Source organism: Dermacentor variabilis, unplaced genomic scaffold (assembly GCF_050947875.1).
Source record: "Dermacentor variabilis isolate Ectoservices unplaced genomic scaffold, ASM5094787v1 scaffold_14, whole genome shotgun sequence".
Taxonomy (NCBI): domain Eukaryota; kingdom Metazoa; phylum Arthropoda; class Arachnida; order Ixodida; family Ixodidae; genus Dermacentor; species Dermacentor variabilis.
This window is the reverse complement of record NW_027460302.1, coordinates 3,762,501-3,787,428: the sequence shown is the minus strand read 5'-3', so window position 1 is coordinate 3,787,428 and position 24,928 is coordinate 3,762,501. Positions and strand designations below refer to the sequence as shown.

At 49.0% G+C, this 24,928-nt stretch overlaps 1 protein-coding gene across 1 annotated transcript in view; it reads left to right on the top strand.

The window, feature by feature from the left end:
• Positions 1 to 24,928, top strand: part of LOC142567667 (dipeptidyl peptidase 1-like) — a 130,692-nt gene that overhangs the window by 102,403 nt on the left and 3,361 nt on the right. The window contains exon 7 of the mRNA XM_075677847.1: positions 20,720 to 20,891. Within this exon, the coding sequence (XP_075533962.1) occupies positions 20,720 to 20,891 (172 nt within the window). The remainder of the gene's footprint in view (positions 1 to 20,719; positions 20,892 to 24,928) is intronic.

Sequence of the window (24,928 nt, the reverse complement as noted above, 5' to 3'; positions counted from 1 at the left end):
GATTTATTGTTTCGCTTTAGTGTCCCTTTAACAACATGAACAGCATGCGGTGAACAAGATGAAGGGAGGCGGGGTGGGAATGGGAGGCATATACTAATCTTTCAAATAAATTAGCTGGCAAGATCGTTTGATAACACAGTTTTGGTTACACGAAGCACTAAAATGTCGGTTGAATAACTTTAGGAACGAAGCTAGTGTGTATAAGGCAAGGGTGGTTCGTCGTAGGAAGTTCTGGCGGTGTCACGCCCACTCAGACGCGTGACAGGGCGGTCTCGGCAATCTAAATATTCCATTACCTTGACCTGGTTAAAAAGTCGCTGGTGTTGCATTTTAATGGGTAATATCGAATCGTTAACAGGGTGCAAATGCATTTAGTTTGTTTGAGAACTTGTGTCAAGTGAACATTATGTTGGCGGCGGCAGACGATGCAAGAAATCAAATTGTGGAGTTTTACGGGCCGATTGCATATTTTTGGATTTTTCAAAAGGCCTTTGACAAAGTGTGGCATAAAATTTTACTTTATAAGATAAGCAAATTAAACCTCGATCAAACGTTCTAAAATATGTTGAGCCATTTCTTATTAACTGTGGCCAGTTCGTAACGGCTGATGGTCATAACTCACCTCATAGTGACGTTAGGTCAAGTGTGCCACAAGATTGCGTCCTGGAACCACTATTACTCCTCATCTATATCAATGAAGTACCTTAAGCAACAACTTCAGACGTACACTTATTTGCAGACGGCCTTTGCAGACGAACTAACGAACACGACATCATCCTGCTTCAGGCCGACCTTAATAACGTCAGCAATTGGTGCCGATTGTGGCGAATGGAACTCAACATCAAGAAGTGTAAATTTTTGAGAGTATACCGATCTAACGATAACCTGCCTGCGTACTACCTGAATAATACGTTGCTTTAGAAACGACAAGTTCATGTAAGTACTTAGGCTTGCATATAACATCTAAATTAACGTGAAGTCATCACGTTGGATATATAATTAACCAAGCCAACCGCTCGCCGGGATACTTACATCGTAACTTTTCTCGTGATCTGTCTCCTTTAAAACTACTACTTCATAAAATCTAATTACGGCCGAAATTAGAATATGCTGCAGCTGTAGGGGCCCCTTTAACGAAAACCTAATACATTCCCTCGAACTAATCCAAAACACCGCAACTCGTTTTTTTTTTTTTCCTCGGAACTACAACCGCGCTGCGACCTTCAATGAAATCAAACCTGGGTCATCAGCCACTGGAAACACGTCGAAGGATTTCTCGCCTTTCATTTTTTTTTTCATAAGCTGCGCCACCGTCCTAATCTTAATCCAAAATTCCTGTCGCGACCGCATTACTTATCTCACCGCACTGATCATAAGCATAAAGTTGGAATTGGCGCACGTAATACGTACGTCAAAAGATTGGAATGAACTTCCCTCTGATATTGTTTTCATTAATAACAATAGAAATTTTCGAAAAGTACTAGCTAACACTGCATAATAGCAAGCGTTTGCGCTAACTACAGCTGTTCTTTTTAACAATGTTGCTTATGTTATGCTGCGTTCTATTACTGCATTTATGAAACTTTCAGGTAACGTTGTATAATGAGCAAATATTATGTATGAGCTGCTAATATATTTCCTCCGTATTTCTGGTATAACCCACTCCCCTCTCTAATGTCGAAATGCCCTGAGGGTAAATATGTAAACAAATAAAAATTACGATCCGATGACGAGGCGTGCCAGCCATTGTTGGGGACTGTGAGTACGCTTCGGTCACGTGTGCCGCAGCGTGCGCCCAGCAGTGCACGGGCCCCGTCGCACTGCGCGCCCATCGGAGCGCGGCCTGCACGTGATCCGTCGGGCTCGGCAGCGCCACGTAGCCACCACGGCGGGTGAAAAAACTTCACGAAGTGCACTTTATTAGGCACCTATATAAAACTCTCGTGGACGTTTGCAAAACCCTCGTAAATATTTTAGCGATTTCAAGGTACTGTATTTTCATGCTTCAGTTTTGTTCTCTTTATTTATTCTAACGTGTTCCGTCGGCAGCACTCAGATGCGTGTTTTTGATGCAAGGTTACGCATTGGTAACCTTTGTGCGTCTGTTTTTTGAAGCGCAGCAATTTTCGGCTATATTTTCTAAAACTTTCAGGCCCTAAATTTAATATTCGCTTCCTACAGTCACTAGAATGCAAGCCTTTTTTCAAATGCAACATATTTATTACAATTGGTTCAGCGGTTGTCTTCTAAGAGGCTTCCTGCATTTTACATATTTGAATAGGCGGAATAGGTTCACTCCGAGCTAAAACTTCCTCTCCGGGGTAGCGACGTTGCCCATGGGGCGACCCAGGACTCCTTAGGGCGTAAGCATTTTAGAATGTACGCAAACCGTTAACATTTTCTGTCGGCCATGCACGATCAATGTTTTACTTCTTACAAGAGGGAATAGGGCGGAATATGAGGATAGGTCCCTACCTCGCCTCACTGGAGAGGTTGGGAGAGCTCAATCATGAGAAAACGTTTGGCTTGCTACCTTGCATTCAGAAGGAGCAAAAGGGGAAGATGAAAGGTACCGCACATTTCACTTAGACCGTCCCTCTCGTGGTGGCGGCTCAGCTATCTTCCTCTTCGGGGTAGCGATGTTGCACTGGGCTAAACTGGCTTACCATGTTATGACTTCAGAAGGTAAAATTCTAGCTATAGACATTTCTATTCCAGGCTGCATACCACTGACATCGGTTAATGTTTATTTCCCCGGAAGCATTCTGAGTAGTTGTGTTCTAGATTCAGTAATTACGTCCTGTAGAAAAGAATTCATTTTTGTTGGAGTCTAACTTCCATCATACTTCGTGGGATTTCAAGACCGATTCGAGTGGTAAACGTTTGTGGGATTCGGCTGCAAACAATAACCCATCATGCCTTGACGCAAGTACGCTCACACTTGTTTGCAGTCAGTCTCTTTCCGCGATAGATCGCGAAAACTGATTGGCCTATCTCCACAGGGGCTGCTATAAACTCGGTCACAAGCACTACCATTCTCCTATACTTCTTTAACTTGCATGCCCATTGACTCAAATTACTGCGCATTCAAAGACTTTTCTTAATTTCAGCAAATTCAAAAAAGGTCTTAAACATGGATTTATCTCACCAGAAATGCGTTAATGAAAAAGAAAAGGCCATAATTCTTTTTCTGTTTTACATGACTCCGTTAAAAATACTGAATTCCGTGTGCACTCAAGTAAAAATGGGTCTTTTATCCCTTGGTGGAATGCAGTGCACACACGATAACAGAAAAAATACCCACCGTTGCAAAAACTACTTCGTAACCAGTGTCCTAGCAATTGGAGAGACTATAAGTTCGCGGCAGCAACATCTAAAAGAACAGTTGCAAATGCAAAAAACAGCTTTGGTTGTAAGCACTTCGACTTTCTGTCAAAGGCCACCAACAGAAAAGCAATCGTTTGATTTCCGAGAAATAAAAAGGTCCTTGCGTCACAAAGAAACGTTGACTCTGCGGACAAAAAGGAGAAATAAACGTTTATTTTCGGAACAGTCGTCATCATCATCAGTAGCAGCAGCCTGGCTACGCCCATTGGAGGGCAAAGGCCTCTCCCATACTTCTCCAACTACCCCGGTCATGTGCTAATTGTGGCCCTGTCGTCCCTGCAGACTTCTTAATCTCATCCGACCGCCTAACTTTCTGCCGCCCCCTGCTAGGCTTCCTTTCCCTTGGAATCCAGTCCGTAACCCTTAATGACCATCGGTTATCTTCCCTCCTCATTACAGGTCCTGCCCATGCCAATTTCCTTTTCTTGATTTCAACTAAGATGTCAATAAATCGCGCTTGTTTCCTCACCCAATCTGCTCGCTTCTTATCCCCTTAAGGTTACACCCATCATTCTTCTTTCCATAGCTCGTTGTGTCGTCCTCAATTTAAGTAGAACCCTTTTCGTAAGCCTCCAGGTTTCTGCCCCGTAGGTGAGTACTGGTACTGAGTACTGAAATAATCAGAAGAATAAGAATGGGCTGGCGTGCGTTTGGCAGTCATTCTCAGATCATGAACAGCAGGTTGCCATTATCCCTCAAGAGAGAAGTGTATAACAGCTGTGTCTTACCAGTACTGTGAAAGCGTGTGCTCTAAATTCTTTTCAACACTCCTTCTAAAGGCAACCGGCAGCATATCGACCAATCATTCGCAAATGTCTGAAAACGGACCTCAAGAAAAAAAGGCACAACGTTACCTCAATACTCGCGCAGTAGAATAGCGTCGAGGACCTCTGGCCACGTGTGCTGCTGCAGATTCTAAATTAAGGTACGCGCTCCAACGCCGCCAAGCAAATCTACTTGGACCACGAGGCTTTCTGCCACGTGGTCCCGAAGACGGTGTCGTATCCAGCGCCCGCCCTGCTTAGGACGCGAACTCGCGACCTTCTGCTAGGGAGGAGCATGCCGTAGCCGCTGCAGTGGATTTATACTCAATTCGATAGTCGCGCGGCTTCGCTGGTCAAACTCGGCAGAGACGTGCAAGGCGCTACTCGAATTTGTAACTAAACTGTAGCGCAAGCAATGAATGACACAAGATGACACAAGGTTATGGTGCCTGCATGCGCTACTGCCGAGGACGATATTGCGGGTTCGATGCCCTCCCGCGGCGCCCGCGTAAAACCCCAGAATTTCGTCAGTAAAATATCTTTTTGGGAGGAAAGGCGGGACAAGGCGTTGAGTCATCCTGTGTGCGCTAAAGCTTATTACGAACGTACGCACCAAGAACATATATATATATATATTCTTATACAGGAGATTTATTGGGGTTCCTAGCGACCGCCGGCCCTGGGATGCACCGAGCAGTTCCCGAGCTCGAGCCTCTGCTGCGCGCTCGATGCTGCCGATGCTGCTGACTCTGTCCGCACGTTCGTCATCTTCCTTACAATGTCTCCGCGGAAATAAAGGAGCCATCCTGGCGACTTAGTTTTCTGGAAGGACGGTAGAATGGTGATACGGCTTGAGACGCTGAACGTGAACGACTTCGCGGTTACGACGTCGCATGTCGGACGGCGGCGTTAGCGGCTCAACCAGGTAATTGACGGGTGATGTTCTCTCGAGAACACGGTATGGCCCGTCATACTTCGGAAGGAGTTTTGAAGCGAGCCCAGGCGTGCGGTGTGGTACTAACAACCAAACGAGAGCGCCCGGGAGAAAAGTGGGAGTCGAGTTCTGGACATCGTGAACGGCTTTTTGACGGTTCTGGTCGTCCGAAGTGAATCGGCGGGCCAGCTGGCGACATTCCTCGGCGTGTCTGGCGGCTTCCGAGATCGGCAGGCATTCAGATGGGTCAGGCCGGTAGGGTAGAATGGTGTCAATCGTGTACGAAGGATGACAGCCGTAAAGAAGGTAAAAGGGTGAGAATGCGGTAGTGGCCTGAGTCACGGTGTTGTAGGCGTAGGTGACAAACGGAAGAACTAGGGCCCAATTAGAGTGATCAGGTGAGACATACATGGCGAGCATATCACCAAGAGTTTGATTAAAGCGTTCCGTGGTACCGTTAGTCTGTGGGTGATAAGCAGTGCATGTGCGATGAACAATGGCGCATTCAGCAAGCAGTCGTTCGATGACTTCAGATAAGAAGGCGCGGCCTCTGTCGCTTAAAAGTTCACGTGGACCTCCATGACGAAGGAGGAAACGACGAAGGATGAAATTGGCGACCTCCTGCGCTGTAGCATTTGGTAGAGCAGCAGTCTCCGCATAAGGGGTTAAGTGGTCCACCGCAACGATTATCCACCTGTTGCCGGTAGGAGTCAATGGAAGTGGCCCGTAGAGATCTATACCCGCGCGATCAAAGGGTCGGGATGGGCATTGTAAAGGCTGGAGTTCACCGGCGGAGTTGTGCGGTGGCGCTTTGCGGCGTTGCATGGCACTCATGACAAGAGCGGACGAACTTTCGAACGAAATTGTACATTCCCCGCCTGTAATCGCGGTGTCGAAGTCTTTCGTAGGTCTTGAAGACGCGCGCGTGGCCACACTGAGGGTCGACGTGGAACGAGGAGCAGAGCTCTGATCGCAAGATTCTCGGAATGACGAGTAACCAGGTGCGTCCCTCAGGGGCATTGTTGCGTCGATACAGTAGCTGGTCGCGAATCGCAAAATGAGGAACTTGGCGCCGAAGCGTACGTGACGTCGGAACTTTCGACGTATTCGAGAGAAGGTCTAGCAGAGATGCAGTCCAGGGATCATTACGCTGTGCAGCAGCGATAGTGTCAACGTCCAGAAGATAATGTGCACTCGCAGGCGGAGTCGTCACTGGTCTTCGGGGGAAGAGGCGATCGGGATAGCGCGTCAGCTTCGGAGTGCTTTCGCACGGAACGGTAAACCACGCGGATGTCATATTCTTGGATTCGCAATGCCCAGCGGGCAAGGCGGCCCGATGGATCTTTGAGCGTCAACAGCCAACTTAGTGCGTGGTGGTCGGTCACTACGCCAAACGATCGGCCGTATAAATATGGGCGAAACTTGCCAAGCGCCCACACAATGGCCAAACACTCCTTTTCTGTAACGCTGTAATTCGTCTCCGCCTTGGTTAACGTGCGACTCGCGTATGGGACGACGTATTCTGTGTGGCCAGGTTGACGCTGTGCCAACACAGCGCCAAGGCCTACACCGCTTGCATCGGTATGGATTTCGGTTGGCGCTTGAGGGTCAAAATGGCGAAGAATGGGTGGCATCGTGAGAAGGCGGCGCAAGGTTTTGAAGGCGTCGTCACACGCTGGAGACCATGATGAGAGATCTCTAGCGCCGCCAAGGAGCTGCGTGAGAGGCGATATAATTGACGCAAAATTTCGAACGAATCGCCGGAAGTAAGAGCAGAGGCCGATAAAACTGCGTAGCTCTTTCATAGCGGTAGATTTTGGGAACGCAGTAACAGCACGTAGTTTCTCGGGATCCGGGCGAAGGCCCTCCTTTGACACGACATGGCCTAAAATTGTGAGCTGACGAACAGCAAATCGACACTTCAGTTTAAGTTGCAACCCGGCGTTGGTCAAGCAAGTGAGTACGTGCTGGAGGCGGAGCAGGTGCGTTGCGAAATGAGGGGCGAACACCACAATGTCGTCAAGATAGCGAAGGCCACGCAGAACATTATCCATCATTATTTCGAACGTAGCAGGTGCGTTGCAAAGTCCGAAAGGCATGACAGCGAATTCATACAAGCCGTCTGATGTAACAAAGGCAGTTTTTGGGCGGTCGGCCTCTGCCATCGGAACCTGCCAATAGCCTGATCGCAAATCCAGCGAAGAAAAGAACTCGGCTCCCTGCAAACAGTCCAGAGCATCATCGATGCGTGGTAAGGGGAAGACGTCCTTCAGCGTGATCTTGTTCAACCGTCGAAAATCAACACAGAAGCGGATGGAACCGTCTTTTTTTTTTTGACGAGGACCATGGGAGAGGCCCATGGGCTTTGGGAAGGTTGAATGACGCCTCGACGGAGCATGTCATCGGCCTGGTCTGCAATGACGCGACGTTCCGTAGCGGACACGCGATATGGTCTTTGTCGCAGCGGTGAGTGAGAGCCAGTGTCGATGTAATGCTCGACCGTCGATGCACGGCCAAGAGATGTTTGCGCAACGTCGAAAGAATGGCGGAAGTGCTGAAGGACTGCGAGAAATTGAGATCGCTGCGAGTGCGTCAGATCTTCGGCGATGAATGGGCTGAACACACCAGTCCATGTTGAGTCGGGTACGGAGATGGCACTCAGTTCATGGTCGGCAGTCGAAGGCACTTCGTCGAGGACGGAGACAATTCGTGTTGAATCGACCGACTCGACGTAACCAAGGCATTCACGGCGGAGCAGTGATAGCGGCGATGAAAGATGATTGTAAATGGGCATCGTGCTGACACCGGCGGCAAGGTCAAGAGCTGCAAAGGGCAAGGGAAGCGCTTTTCTGGTAACAAAGTGATGAGAGGGCATGAAGAAGACCGTCCCGTAAGGATATAGTACTACAGAAGACTGGTACGAATGCTGAAGAGCACGGGGGAATACAGGTGTCTTCTTTCACGAGAATTTTAGCGGCAGGATGAGCATCGACGGAGGCCAGGTCACCAAAGTGGAAAAGTTCAATCTCAGCCCGAGCGCAATTGATGATGACATTGTGGCGTGAGAGAAAATCCCATCCTAGAATAACGGCGTGGGAGCACGATGAAAGAACTATGAATTCAATCGTGTACAAAACGTCCTGTATGGTCACACGGGCAGTACAAGCAGCGGTAGGGCAAATGGGTTGAGCACTCGCCGTTCGTAGCGACAATCCAGACAGAGACGTCGTCACTTTACGAAGCGAACGGCAAAACCTTGCATACATAACTGAAATAGCGGCACCGGTATCGACGAGGGCGACTGTGGCGACATTTTCGATAAACACATCAATGACATTGGCAGGTAAAGCAGGAGGACTTCGGCATGTCGACACTTGCGCAGTTCTTGCCTTAGGAACTGCGTCTCTAAGGCAAGTTTCCCTCTTCGTTAGAGACGGGTCGTCGACGCATAGGGGAAAGAGATCGGCGACGTGGAGAGGGTGATCGGAGGCGTTCGAAGCGAGGGCGGTGATCACTCTGGGAGTGAGCTGGTGATGGGTCGAAGGGTCCGTAAGGCGCATTTGAATCAGGTGGCACGCAGGGCGCTCGGCGATCGTCATCGAACGCCTGTGATCGGCGCTAGCAGAACCTTGCGACATCACCGGGACATCTACATGCGAAGCATATGGGGCGATTGTCCGGCGTACGCCACGGGTTAGCGACGGCAGTGGTATTCCAGGGGTTGGGAGGGGGAGGGCGGTGCACAGGCTGCTGGAAGCGACGCACAGGCACAGTGCGAGGGGCCATTGCTGCAACTGTAGCATATGTGACTGGTGTAGTCACGACATCCTGCTCGTGAACAGCCGGCAGCGCTTCTGCGACCTCTTCATGGATCCCGTTACGGAGATGAGACGGTAAAGTGCTAGCATAATCTTGAGTGACGGAGTCAGTTTGAGATTAGGGACTTGGCCTCGCTGTTATTGTGTGGCCCAGTTTAGGCGACTACAGCAAAGCGTAGGACGAGCCCACACCTGCTGCATCGGCCAATAACCGGAAATGAGGCACGCATATGGGTTCCGCGAAGAGGGGACGCGGGCAGCACTCACGCGTGAAGAGAAAGCGGATTAGTGGCTGCACCGTAGAAAAGGCACTAGAACGGCACCCCCGCTCGGACCAAAAGGGCACAAGGGCCGAGTTGTAGGGGAGCGTTCGGGGAGACGAGCGTGAAGATGAAAGAAGGGGGGTGCTTGAGGTCACCGCCACCGCTAATGCCCACGCGCTCCCCGAATGTCCCGTCACGGAATTTGGGCGACGCGACGCTGCCCAGCCGCTTTGATGTTTGCCATCCGCGTGAGCCTGCTAAGGATTCCCGTGAAAATGGCGGTAGCTTTATCATTTATGGCCGAGGAATGCTTTTATGTGCTATTGCCATCGGGTCCCAATTATGGTGTTTGTATTTCAAGCGAACCGGCACACAGCTGCACGGGAGACAGATTTCTCAGTACTGGCAGAGTAGCCCGCTGTCCGGCGGATATGCAGTTAATAATCGGCGATTTCACGGAACATTCTCGGCAGCTTGCATGGCGGCCGTTTGCAGGTGAAAAGAGGGAAGACATCAAGGGCCGATACTCGCAGCCCAACGTAGGGGAGAGGGAGGTGGCACGTGTGTTTGAGAAATCCTATCCCCTGGCGTGTTCTAAAGAGTGCCACTGTTTCCACCAATGCCGTGTGCGGCACGAAAGTGGCTGTGCTATTGGTTACAATGAGGTGAACTCGCATGTGTGATTGGCTGGTTTGCGAATCCTTTGTACAACTGAGGGCTTAAAAAGTCATGTTTTGTTGTGTGAAAAAAAGGAGCGGAGCTTCGGGCTTGGACCCGGTCAGACGCCTCGGCGTTTGAATAAAACGTCACTTCGTCGGACAACGGCTCTTCCTTCGCGCTGCCACCGTGCACTCGAATCATCGAGGGGCGCCGACTTCGAACCTTCAACACCTTCCCTCCTTGACTAGCGTTGAAGCTACGAGAGGACAAGGGAAAGGAAATTAACTGACGGACACCAGAGATAGCTGTCGTGCGACTTCTTCGCGGACGAAGTCCTTGATTTTGGTTATCAGGGAGGCTTGTTCTGGGCCGGTGGTGAGGCTGCAGAGTGACGCCGCATTTGGTGTCGCCATGTCGCCTTGTCAGAGCTCGCTGCTTACGTAATTCATCATAGCTCTGGCACAAGCTGATGACGTCGCCAACAGTGCGCGGGTCCTTGGCCAAAAGCATCTGGAACGCGTCATCATCGATTCCCTTCATGACGTGCTTGATCTTTTCCGCTTCCGTCATGGCAGCGTTCACGCGCCTGTACAAATCTAGCACGTCTTCTATATAGCTGGTGAATGTCTCACCCGCGTCCTGTGAGCGTGTACGCAAACGCTGCTCGGCTCGTAGTTTCCTGACGGCGGGTCGGTCAAATACTTCCGTAATCGACGTCTTGAACGCCGACCACGTTCGAATATCCTTCTCATGATTTCTGAACCAGAGACTCGCCACGCCCGCGAGGTAGAATGATACGTAAGCCAGTTTGTCCGAGTCATTCCATTTGTTGTTAACGCTCACCCGTTCGTAGGACGACAGCCACTCTTCAACGTCGTTGTCGTCTGTTCCGCTGAAGATGGGAGGCTCCCGCTGGCGAACGGTGCCAGCGCAAGGGGCGCGTGGCGATGGAAGAGTCTGCTGGTCGGCGTCCGGCATGGCGGAGGATAGCGTTCGAGAACGGAGTTCCACGATGGCAGAATGGAACGTTACCCCGCACGGCTCCACCACTTATAAACGATATTTATTGGGGTTCGTAGCGACCGCCGGCCCTGGGATGCACCGAGCAGTTCCCAAGCTCGAGCCTCTGCTGCGCGCTTGATGCTGCCGATGCTGCTGACTCTGTGCGCACGTTCGTGATCTTCCTTAAATATATGTATGTATATATATATATATATATATATATATATATATTGTAAAGGGGGTTTATTCGGCTCGTAGAGCAGCAGCGACAAACTCAGCACCAGCAGGTAGGGCGCAGCCAGCGAACGAACTGGGTACGTGCCACGCCATGGCAACGGGGCTTTTCAGCCTGCCGATCTTCTTCGTCACAATCACCCCCGGAATTGAAGAGTAGCCATCCTGGCGACCTAGGAAGAGGTGAGCGGATGGTAATACTGCTTCAGCCGGTCAATGTGCACAGTCTCTCGCCCCCGACGACGCAGATCGGAAGATGGTGATACGGGTTCGACCACGTAGTTCACTGGTGATGTTTGTGCAACCACGCGGTAGGGCCCGTGGTACTTCGGGAGGAGCTCGGACGAAAGGCCAGGAGCAGCAACAGGCGGGACCCAAAGCCACACGAGTGAGTCGACGGGGAAGGGGTGAGGGAGAGGATTGAGGTCATGGCGTGCTTTTTGGCGGCACTGTTGAGCAGACGTCAAAGAACGGGCCAGTTGGCGGCATTTGTCGGCGTGCTTAGCAACCGTAGAAACGGTGAGCATTCAGCAGGGTCCGGCCGGTACAGGAGAACCGTATCAATGGTGCTGGAGGGATGGCGGCCGTAAAGCAGAAAAAATGGTGAGAATCCGGTAGTGGCTTGAGAGGCAGTGTTATATGCGTAAGTGACGAACGGAAGTACAAGGTCTCAGTAGGAGGGGTCAGATGCAACATACATTGATAGCATGTCACCAAGAGTTCTGTTGAATCGTTCTGTTAAGCCATTGGTCTGTGGATGATAAGCAGTAGTAGTGCGGTGAATAATTTGGCATTCAGATAGCAGTGACTGCAGGACATCTGAGAGGAATACGCGGCCCCGATCGCTCGACAGTTCACGAGGTGCGCCATAGCGGAGAACGAAGTTGTTTAGAATGAACGAGGCGATGTCTTTTGCTGATGCGGCAGGCAAGGCGGCGGTTTCAGCATACCGTGTGAAATGATCTACGGCGACAACAATCCATCGGTTGCCAGCGCCAGTAGATGGAAGAGGCCCATATATATCAATGCCGACACGGTCAAATGGCTGAGCTGGGCAGGGAAGTGGTTGGAGAGGTGCGGTGTAGAGATGCGGGACACATTTGCGTCGCTTGCAGGCAATGCAGGAGCGTACGTATTTGTGGACGAAGGTGTACATCTCTCGCCAATAATATTGTAGGCGAAGCCGTGTGTAAGTTTTTGACACTTTGCCGTGACCACACTGCGGGTCAGAATGAAAAGCGGAGCAGAACTCCTGTCGTAGGTGGCGAGGCACTACTAAGAGCCATTTGCGGCCGTCATTGTGGTAGTTGCGGCGGTATAAAAGTCCGTCCCGGATTGTGAAATGCTGCGCCTGTCGGCGTAGCGCTCGAGGTGCCGAAGTTGCCGGAGGATTTGACAAAAAGTCGAACATCGTGACGATCCATGGGTCTTTTTGTTGCTCCGATGCCATGTCCACGATGTCAAGTGGTGAGATGTCATGTCTGTCGGTAGAAGTGCTGCTGTCTGAAGTAACTGGGGAGCGTGAGAGGGCGTCGGCGTGTTTGCGTCCAGAGCGATAGACCACACGGATATCATATTCCTGGATTCGGAGGGCCCACCGAGCGAGGCGGTCCGACGGGTCTTTTAGGTTGGACAACCAGCAAAGAGCGTGATGATCCGTCACCACGTCAAAGCGTCGACCGTGGAGATATGGACGAAATTTTTGAAGAGCCCATACGATAGCCAGGCACTCTTTTTCTGTTACTGAGTAATTGGCCTCAGGTTTTGTGAGGGCACGACTGACATGGGCGACTACGTATTCGGCATTAGTGTTCTTGCGTTGTGCGAGCACGGCACCAAGGCCGACACCACTGACGTCAGTGTGAAGTTCTGTAGGTGCGCTGGGATCAAAATGGCGCAAGATTGGCGGAGACGTGAGCAGGTGACGAAGAGTCGTAAAGGCATGATCAGAGGCTTCCGACCAAGCAGAAAGTTGATTGTCGCCTTGGAGAAGTTGGTTTAGTGGTGCGATCACAGTAGCGAAATTGCGAACGAAACGTCGAAAATAAGAGCATAGGCCAATGAAGCAGCGTAGTGCTTTCAAGTTTGTGGGCTTTGGAAATTCGGATACGGCACGAAGTTTAGCAGGATCAGGAAGAATGCCTTCTTTGGAGACAATGTGGCCTAATATAGTCCGTTTTCGAGCTGCAAATCGGCACTTTTTTAAGTTAAGCTGGAGACCAGCATTCCGGAGACAGGTCAAAACTTGATGTAAACGCCGAAGATGGGTCGGAAAATCAGGAGAAAAGACGACAACGTCGTCGAGGTAGCAGAGGCAAGTATGCCACTTCAGGCCGCGTAGGATGCCGTCCATCATGCGTTCGAAGGTGTCGGGCGCATTGCACAGACGGAACGGCATTACAGTGAATTCATACAAGCCGTCTGGTGTTACAAACGCGGTTTTCGAACAGTCAGCGTCAGCCATGGGCACCTGCCAGTAGCCAGAGCGGAGAGCTAAGGAGGAAAAAAGCTCCGCTCCTTGCAAACAGTCAAGTGCGTCGTCAATACGTGGCAACGGGTATACATCCTTTCGGGTAATCTTGTTAAGCCTTCGATAATCGACGCAAAATCGTTTGGTGCCGTCTTTCTTTTTAACTAGGACGACTGGTGATGCCCAAGGACTACTAGAAGGCTGGATGACACCGCGATTGAGCATATCGTTCACCTGGTCATTGATAACGCGTCTTTCAGTCGCCGGCACTCGGTAGGGACGCTGTAGAATTCGTGCATGGCTCCCAGTGTCGACAGTGTGCGAAACAGTCGTTGTGCGGCCGAGTGATGTTGCTTGGCAGTCAAAAGACGAAGAGAAGCCTCCTAGCAAGCGAAGAAGTTCGTCGCGCTGCGTCGTCGTAAGGTCACTGGCAATAGCTGGCGTAAAAGAACGCGGCAGCGACTGAGGAGGCGATGCCTCGAGAGCAGCAAGATAAGTGGAGTCGTCTATTGTGTCAAATATTGAAGATGAGGTCAGTGGTTCTGCTCTGCCAAGGCTTTCACGGCGGCGTAAAGTAATTGGTTCAGCCGATGGGTTGGAGACGCACATGAGAGAGGCACCAGCTTTGAACTCGGGGACGGCGAACGGAAGTGGTAGTGAACGGCGGCGAACTAAGAGTTCAGACGGAGCGAAGAGTACTGTGCCGTCATCTACAGATTCGCAAGAGATACTGACAAGAGTGGAAGACCAGGCAAGTATAACGGTGTCGTCTGAAACGGCGATTTTGCGACAATGGTCCTTATGGTCAGTGATAATATCGGTCGAAAACTGAAACAGCTCGATTTCAGCGCGAGCGCAGTCAATGATCGCATGATGTGTGGAGAGAAAGTCCCAACCTAATATGACGTCGTGTGAACATGATGGCAACACGATGAATTCTATGATATAGAGGACCTCCTGAATTACGACACGAGCAGTGCAGGCGCCGGATGGCTCGACGTGCTGCGCGTTGGCAGTTCGAAGAGACAGTCCAGAAAGCGGCGTCGTCACTTTTCCAATCTTGCGGCAAATACGGGCATCTATCGTTGAAAGTGCAGCGCCGGTGTCGACAAGTGCTAGCGTCAATGTTCCTTCGATTGCGACTTCAATAACATTCTTCGGAGAAGTGTGAGACCTTATACATTTCGCTGGCACCGCAGTTCTCGCCTCCTGCACTGCGATATTTAGTTTTCCTGGCGCAAAGGGCTCCGCCGCCGGTGCATGGGGGAAAGCGAGCGGCGGCGAGGAGAAGGTGAACGGCGAGCGGCGGAGAATGCGGTGTCGACAGCAGAAGGAGATTCAAAGGCGTCCGAATAGTTGCGGCGTTGTTGGAAACGTGGCGCATACGGACGCACGTTGATCGGGACGTTCGGTGTAAGCAGGCGACAGTGACGTGCCACGTGTCCAGCACGGCCAAAATAAAAACAAATCGGACGGTTGTCTTCCGTGCGCCAATGGTCTTGAGGTCGTGCATAGTTCACCAGTGGACGGACTGGAGGGGATACGGGTGGGCGCGAAGGTGGGCGAAGGGGGCCGTAGGTCTGTGGCGCAGGCCTCATCGCGACTTCGGCGTACGTCAGGGGAGCGGCCGTCGGAGCCTGTTGGAGAGAAGGCGAAATGTGGTCGGCTACCTGCTCCTTGATGACAGATCGGAGAGCGGGCGCCAACGGAGTACTCGGCTGGCCGTGTGCAAGTGGAATCAAGGAAAGCTGACGAGCCACCTCTTCACGGACGAACTCCTTGATCTGTAGTAGCAGCGAAGTGTTATCCGGGGTAGCAGCCAAGCTCGCCATTGAAGTGGCCTGAGGTGTAGATTGGCGGGTGGCTACGCGTTGTTTCCGCAGTTCGTCAAAGCTTTGATACAGACTGACGAGTTCAGAGACTGTCGAGGGATTTTTCGCCAACAGCATCTGGAAGGCGTCGTCTTCAATGCCTTTTAAGATATGGCGGATCTTCTCGGCATCAGGCATTGCGACGTCAACGCGATTGCAGAGGTCGACAACATCTTCTATAAAGCTCGTAAATGTCTCCCCGCACTGTTGCGCACGGCCACGCAAACGTTGCTCGGCGCGAAGCTTGCGAACCGCGGGGTGCCCGAATACCGCTGTCACGTCAGTCTTGAAGGCCGTCCACATCGTCAGATCACGTTCGCGGTTGCGGTGCCACAAGAAGGCGACACCGCTCAAATAAAACGACACGTATTAAGTTTTTTGGTGTCGTCCCAGTGGTTGGGGATGCTCACCCGGTCGTAGTCAGCGATCCAGTCTTCGACGTCATGGTCTTCTGTACGACTGAAGATGGGTGGCTCACGTTGCCGCAACGGGCCGGGGCAGACCACGGTAGTCACCGGGGCAGCGGGTTGTGGTTGTGGTGGTCCTTCTCCCGGCATTATCAAGACGGGCTGCAGTGTCCGATTACGAAGTTCCAGAATTTTGGTTGTACCCAGCACCTCCACCAATTGTAAAGGGGGTTTATTCGGCTCGTAGAGCAGCAGCGACAAACTCAGCACCAGCAGGTAGGGCGCACCCAGCGAACGAACTGAAAAAAAAATCCGCGTGTTGATAAAATTGCGTAAACAGGCCTGGAGTGTGGCCTGATCCCCGTGACCAGAACCAGTAACGCGCTCCCTCACCAGAGCAGGATTGGCCACCCTAGTGCAGTACATGGCCACAACTTCCTATATGAACACAACAACCAAACCCCGGCCCTCAGTCCCCAGCAGCTGCGAAGCAACTGACCATGGCGGCTGTCAGACCTGCGACGCAGCAGAGGGTGCTAAGAATCCCTGGCTCCGGACAGGCCGCCATTGGAATATGAACCTGGTAACGTTTAACGCTAGAACGTTATCTAGTGAGGCCAGTCTAGCAGTGCTATTGGAGGAATTAGAGGGCAATAAATGGGATATAATAGGGCTCAGTGAAGTTAGGAGGCCGAAAGAAGCATATAAAGTGCTGAAAAGCGGGAACATCCTGTGCTACCGGGCTTAGCGGAGAGACGAGAACTAGGAGTCGGATTCCTGATGAATAAGAATGTAGCTGGTAGCATACAGGAATTCTATAGCATTAACGAGAGGGTGGCAGGTCTTGTTGTGAAACTTAATAAGAGGTACAAAATGAAGGCTGTAGAGGCCTACGCCCCCACATCCAGTCATGATGACCAGGAAGTCGAAAGCTTCTATGAAGACGTGGAATCGGCGATGGGTAAAGTCAAAACAAAATACACTATACTGATGGGCGAGTTCAATGCCAAGGTAGGCAAGAAGCAAGCTGGAGACAAGGCAGTGGGGGAATATGGCATAGGCACTAGGAATAGCAGGGGAGAGTTATTAGTAGAGTTTGCGGAACAGAATAATATGCGGATAATGAATACCTTCTTCCGCAAGCGGGATAGCCGAAAGTGGACGTGGAGGAGCCCGAACGGCGAGACTAGATATGAAATAGACCTCATACTGTGCGCTAACCCTGGCATCATACAAGATGTGGACGTGCTCAGCAAGGTGCGCTGCAGTGACCATAGGATGCTAAGAACTCGAATTAGCCTAGATCTGAGGAGGGAACGGAAGAAACTGGTACATAAGAAGCCAATCAATGAGTTAGCGGTAAGAGGGAAAATAGAGGAATTCCATATCAAGCTACAGAACAGGTATTCGGCTTTAACTCAGGAAGAGGACCTTAGTGTTGAAGCAATGAACGACAATCTTGTGGGCATCATTCAGGAGTGTGCAATAGAAGTCGGTGGTAACTCCGCTAGACACGATACCAGTAAGCTATCGCAGGAGACGAAAGATCTCATCAAGAAACGCCAATGTATTAAAGCCTCTAACCCTACAGCTAGAATAGAACTGGCAGAACTTTCGAAGTTAATCAACAAGCGTGAGACAGCTGACATAAAAAAGTATAATATAGACAGAATTGAACATGCTCTGAGGAACGCAGGAAGCCTAAAAGCAGTGAAGAAGAAACTAGGAATTGGCAAGAATCAGATGCATGCGTTAAGAGACTAAGCCGGCAATATCACTACTAATATGGATGAGATAGTTCAAGTGGCTGAGGAGTTCTATAGAGATTTATACAGTACCAGTGGCACCCACAATCATAATGGAAGAGAGAGTAGTCTAGAGGAATTCGAAATCCCACAGGTAACGCCGGACGAACTAAAGAAAGCCTTGGGAGCTATGCAAAGGGGGAAGGCAGCTGGGGAGGATCAGGTAACAGCAGATTTGTTGAAGGACGATGGGCAGATTGTTCTAGAGAAACTGGCCACCCTGTATACGCAATGCCTCATGACCTCGAGCGTACCGGAATCTTGGAAGAACGCTAACATAATCCTAATGCATAAGAAAGGGACGCCAAAGACTTGAAAAATTATAGACCGATCAGCTTACTGTCCGTTGCCTACAAAGTATTTATTCAGGTCATTGCAAATAGAATCAGGAACACCTTAGACTTCCGCCAACCAAGGACCAGGCAGGATTCCGTAAAGGCTACTCAACAATAGACCATATTCACACTATCAATCAGGTGATAGAAAAATGTGCGGAATATAACCAACCCTTATATATAGCTTTCATTGATTACGAGAAAGCGTTTGATTCAGTCGAAACCTCAGCAGTCATGGAGGCATTGCGGAATCAGGGTGTAGACGAGCCGTATGTAAAGATACTGAAAGATATCTATAGCGGCTCCACAGCCACCGTAGTCCTCCAGAGAGAAAGCAACAAATCCCACTAAAGAAAGGCGTCAGGCAGGGAGATACGATCTCTCCAATGCTATTCACAGCGTGTTTACAGGAGGTATTCAGAGACCTGGATTGGGGAGGATTGGGGATAAGAGTTAATGGAGAATACCTTAGTAACTTGCGATTCGCTGATGATATTGCCTTGCTTAGTAACTCAGGGGACCAACTGCAATGCATGCTCACTGACCTGGAGCGGCAAAGCCGAAGGGCAGGTCTAAAAATTAATCTGCAGAAAACTAAAGTAATGTTTAACAGTCTCGGAAGAGAACAGCAGTTTACGATAGGTAGTGAGGCACTGGAAGTGGTAAGGGAATACGTCTACTTAGGACAGGTAGTGACTGCGGATCCGGATCATGAGACTGAAATAATCAGAAGAATAAGAATGGGCTGTGGCGCGTTTGGCAGGCATTCTCAGGTCACGAACAGCAGGTTGCCATTATCCCTCTAGAGAAAAGTTTATACCAGCTTTGTCTTGCCAGTACTCACGTACGGGGAACAAACCTGGAGGCTTACGAAAAGGGTTCCACTTAAATTGAGGACGACGCAACGAGCTATCGAAAGAAGAATGATAGGTGTAACGTTAAGGGATAAGAATAGAGCAGATTGGGTGAGAGAACAAACGCGAGTTAATGATATCTTAGTTGAAATCAAGAGAAAAAATGGTCATGGGCAGGACACGTAATGAGGAGGGAAGATAACCGATTGTCATTAAGAGTTACAGAATGGATTCCAAGGGAAGGGAAGCGTAGCAGAGGGCGGCAGAAAGTTAGGTGGGCGGATGAGATCAAGAAGTTTGCAGGGACAACATGGCCACAATTAGTACATGACCGGGGTAGTTGGAGAAGTATGGGAGAGGCCTTTGCCCTGCAGTGGGCGTAACCAGGCTGATGATGCTGTATAATATATATATATATATATATATATATATATATATATATATATATATATATATATATATATATATATATATGCCGGCCAGTGCATCTTCGTGCCTCGAATAGCTTGCTGTCAGGAAGAAATGACTGGCTATAGCGCTTGAATTTCCCGATCTCATGTAGCAAACAGGGGGCTAAATTTAGGCTATTTATGTATTCCGAAGTATATAAGAGTATATGGCAGCGGCGCAAACTGTATTACCCTGGCTGCAATAGTTGCCGTAGCTGCAAAATCAGCAGACTTTTACTGATTTATTTATTTATTTATGTTTTTATTTATGTATTTTTTTATTTTATAATTTATTTAATGATACCTACGAAGCCCAGTACATCAGAGCATTGCAGCTGATCTTTCTTCGAACACTTTCTTTAAAAATCCCAATGCTCGAATGACGTCACTAGAGAGAACCGTCTGCCAAGGCCGACATCATTTGAAAGAAATGCCAAGTGATCAATTAACTAACTAACCCAATTATATCAATTAAGTTGTCACTTACTAACATTGCCACACATGTGCAAATTGCAGTGTCCAAGGTGAATGGCGATGGAAGTCTGAGACCGAGTTCCTATGCCTCCAAGTAACCGGTGCGAAATTATTCGCGGCGCACGCACGTGCATAATCCGGCACGTCTCAGTGCAACCCCTTTGTTACGGCGGCGGCGTAATCCTTGCCGTGCCACGTGACGAAGGCATCCAATCGCCAGTTGCGCCTATCGTCCCAATAAGCGCGGTGGGAACTTTGTGCTACGCCCTCGAAAGCGCGATTCGACCAAACAGCTTAACCGAGGAAGTTATCTTAGAATGCTGAAATCACAAACCATAACAGCAGAGGGCGACGAGGGCACTGTTGAACTTTTTAAGGGCAGCAGAATTGGCAAGCAGCTGTAGCCTGAATAGATGTTTATAGTGCTGCAAGCGCTAATGTACTGTGTGGTGACGGTATACGGTGACAGTATTTGATTCCGAATGTATGTCTGTGCTCCTCTCTTTCTTTATCTATACTTTGCTATCGCTCCCCCTCCCCTCTCTCCCCGGCGTAGGGTCGCAAACCGGATCTACCCATCTGGTCAACCTCCCTGCCTCTCTTCTGCTACGCCACGCAGCTTCGCGCTGCTGCGTGCGTGTGATAAGCTAAAGTGACCGAAAAATTGGATTTCACTGTACGTGGCCGTTTTGAAACGCGCAAGCCCTTAGCTAGGCTTTCTATGGCGATTCCCTTCGACTTTCTATTTTACACACGTGCCGCAATGTCTGTAACTAAGAAATACGTTGATGTGATTTGTTAATTTGTGAACAGATTCCTGCTGTTTTTTCTTGCAAGTGATGCCTGCCAGGGGGGATAATTTTTCTGTAGTGACGATAGTCGAGTAAACTTCATAGGCATTTATTTAAAGAGAAAGTGTCTTTGAAGTGGAAGACAAAAATTACTATAACAGGAAGACTGTGTAAAAATAAGCAGAATGAGGCGAAACGCAGGCTGCAGCGGAGGCTTCCCGTACCTGATCGGTGGCAAGTACGCGCAGGACTACGGCGTCGTGGACGAAGAGTGCAACCGCTACACGGGGCGGGACGGGCCCTGCAAGACGAGGTCCAACTGCACCAGGCACTACGTGGCCAAGTACCGCTACTGCGGGGGCTACTATGGCGCGTGAGTACATCGCCCCACGCAGTGTCCGTCTCGTGTGGTCTGTGTTTCCTGCCGCCAACTCTTGCTCGCCTCGACCAGTGGTCGGTTAATTAATGCTTCCGTCCGGTTGGAATATCGGCCCTACTTCTGGAAAGTCGACGAGTCCTGCTGGGTGAATACATTCCATGGTAACAATAAAATTCAAACAGCACTACACGACAGGACCACAAAGAGGAGGAGACAAACACGGCGCTGAACTTACAACTGATTTATTTGAAGAAGTCAATTTATACGTACAAAACTGGGCACGCATGCGCCCGGTCATACATCGATGATCAGATACAAACTCCGGACAGCCGTCATACGCACGCGATGTATCTGCCTTGCAATCTACCCTTTATGCAGCAATGCCATTTCTTTCGCTGACAAGATTAAAGATGTTTTGCTAAAGCAACTATTAGATTTTCTGATGATATGGAATGCTTCAGCGACTTCTCTGGTAGTCTTGTCACTATGAAAAAATAACAATTGTGTATCGTCAAAGAAAGGTACGCATTTACAAATACTGCAGTGCTTTGCCAGGTTAGTGTCTTTGTTGTCCAGTAAATTGGCAAGCTCCATTAGTCTAATATTGATGCAACGGCCTGTCTGACCTATGTAAGTTTGACCACAAGATAAAGGAATTTGGTAGACAGCGCCCTTCTTGCAATTGATGTACTTATTGACATGTTTTACCTCGCATGTAGCATTCCGTTTAAAGCCTTCCTGATTCCTCTGAAGTGCTGCCCCTAATTTACCCAGCTTCATCGGTGCAGAAAAAACGACCCTCACGCCTTACTTGGCCCCTACCCTCTTAAAACGATGTGACAACGCGTGCTCATAAGGCATGACAAGAACTTTTTTCACCGCAACATTTTCTTTGGGCTGTTCCGAACATTTCAGCCCTTTTATAATCTTATTAGCACCAGCCACAATTACAGAATCTTAAAAACCGGCCCCTCTGCATCTCTGGGCTTGGACCATCAGGCTACTGGACATTTCATGAGTGCACGATTTTTTAACAACAATACCAATACATCCTGTTACAAGTCCGAATTTAACAAGCTTAGAGTGACAGCACGCGTAGTTTACAAGAGGTTTTTCACTCCTGGGAGCGTATCGCCAGCATACATGGTTAGACAAAAAGGTCAAATTCAGATCTGAGAACTGCAGGACGTTCCTCTGTGGGATCTCATGTGTGAAGCTCAGTCCACACCCATGCTTAGAAAAAACGTCGAGTAAGTCAGGCACACATTCAGCACCCTTAGACATAACTAAAATTAGGAAATCATCCACGTGTCGAAAAATTCGAATTTCCCTTCCACTTAAGTCCTTCTCTACTTTCCTGTCAACATAACTTAGAAAAATGTTACTAAGTATTGGGACAATTTTGGCACCAATACACACCCCCGACTTTTGCTTGAAAACTTTATCTTCCCGCGTTACATAGGTATTCTCTAAATAAAAGGATAAAGGTTCCATGAAAGACCCACTCGAAATGGCACAATTATTTTGGAATGCGCACTCATCGTTTTGATCTGAGATGCAATTCTGAACACATCGCAGAAGTTGATTATGGGGAATGAATAGAATAAATCGACCACATCTATGCTAAAACCAAAGCACGAAGCCGGGTTCTCCTTCAAGAGAAACTTGACAACTGCCTCCGAGTTAGGCACAACAAACGGGTCAGCCACGGAAAGTGCTGACAAATGCTTATTCCATGGTTGTTACCATGGAACACCAACTCGCCCAAGCCGCTGCCCTACTGCAGTTCATTTCTTGTACATGGGCTTCGTTTATGTGTCAAAATATTGATCTGTCAAGTCCGGCTGCACTCTCGCCCATCATCGCCGTGTCTATCTGCCGAGCCCTCACCGCGTCGTGGCATTGCCGGTATGATACGTGCCCTTCGGATTTACAAGCGCTTTGTGGTTGGCTATGTCCGTCTACAGGACACAACAGAAGAATGTGCGAAATTCTCACTAGTGAGTGGTGGCGTCAGGCGAGGCTGTTCAAGGACTTACTTCGGACCAGATACCGAGGTCAGCGTGTGTTTCGCGAGTGGTGTGTGACCATTGATCATCCCACGGAATTCCTTCGGAACACGGTCCGAACATCCCTTCCGAAAGGCACAAGAAGTATTCCTGCAGAAGGAAAGCTGCTGGTCCTCGGAGACGTCGTTTTGGATTCAAAGCACGGAAATACCTTGCGCCTTGGACCTAAGTTTTGCATCGACCTTGGTCTGAGAACTGTTGAAAAGTTGGCCTTCGCCCATAATGTGTCATCTAAGGCTCAGCCCGAGGACAGAACTAGGTGTGTATCAGAGTGTGCTGACGCTGTGGCCAGTAGTAACAGCCCTAAAGTGCGCAGCAATAGATTTCGATTGCTGGTGGATTACTTGTGTGATAGTCGCTTGCGCGCGTGCAATCCGACAAAGAAGGTTACTTTGTTGTTCTTTCTGAGAAACAGTTTTCAAACAAGGCGCTTGAGGCAATAGGCAAACATATTAAAGTGACTAGTAAGGAAACGGTAAAGAATAAGAAAGAAGTTGTTTCGTTATTGAAAGGCATGGGGCTTCTAAGTTTGGCAAATAAAGTTAAAGATGCAGAGCGCTCTTTGCTTGAAATTTTCTTCTCAGCAAAAACACATAAGCCCAGCGTTCCTTTTCGAGCAATAGTCTCTGAACGCCAAACTTGGCAATTGGTGGTATCATCTTACCTCAATAAGCATTTGTCAGCACTTTCCGTGGCTGACCCGTTTGTTGTTCCTAACTCGGAGGCAGTTGTAAAGTTCCTCTTGAACGAGAACCCGGCTTCGTGCTTTGGTTTTAGCATAGATGTGGTCGATTTATTCTATTCTTTCCCCATAATCAACTTCTGCGATGTGTTCAGAATTGCATCTCAGGTCAAAACGATGAGTGCGCATTCCAAAATAATTGTGGCATTTCGAGTGGGTTTTTCATGGAACTTTTATCCTTTTATTTAGAGAATACCTATGTAATGTGGGAAGATAAAGTTTTCAAGCAAAAGTCGCGGGTGTGTATTGTGCCGAAATTGCCCCAATACTTAGTAACATTTTTCTAAGTTATGTTGACAGGAAAGTAGAGAAGGACTTAAATGGAAGGTAAAAAAATTCGAACTTTTCGACACGTGGATGATTTCCTAATTTTAGTTATGTCTAAGGGTGCTGAATGTGTGCCTGACTTACTCGACGTTTTTTTCTAAGCATGGGTGTGGACTGAGCTTCACACAAGAGATCCCACAGAGGAACGTCCTGCAGTTCTTAGATCTGAATTTGACCTTTTTGTCTAACCATGTATGCTGGCGATACGCTCCCAGGAGTGAAAAACCTCTTGTAAACTACGCGTGCTGTCACTCTAAGCTTGTTAAATTCGGACTTCTAACAGGATGTATTGGTATTGCTGTTAAAAAATCGTCCACTCATCAAATGTCCAGTAGCCTGATGGTCCAAGCCCAGAGATGCAGAGAGGCCGGTTTTTAAGATTCTGTAATTGTGGCTGGTGCTAATAAGATTATAAAAGCGCTGAAATGTTCGGAACAGCCCAAAGAAAATGTTGCGGGGAAAAAAGTTCTTGTCATGCCTTATGAGCACGCGTTGTCACATCGTTTTGAGAGGGTAGGGGCCAAGTAAGGCGTGAGGGTCGTTTTTTCTGCACCGATGAAGCTGGGTAAATTAGGGGCAGCACTTCAGAGGAAGCAGGAAGGCTTTAAACGAAATGCTGCATGCAAGGTAAAACATGTCAATTAGTACATCAATTGCAAGAAGGGCGCTGTCTACCAAATTCCTTTATCTTGTGGTCAAACTTACATAGGCCAGACAGGCCGTTGTATCAATATTAGACTAATGGAGCATGCCAATTCATTGGACAACAAAGACACTAACCTGGCAAAGCACTGCAGTATTTGTAAATGCGTACCGTTCTTTGACGATACACAATTGTTATTTTTTCATAGTGACAAGACTACCAGAGAAGTCGCTGAAGCATTCCATATCAT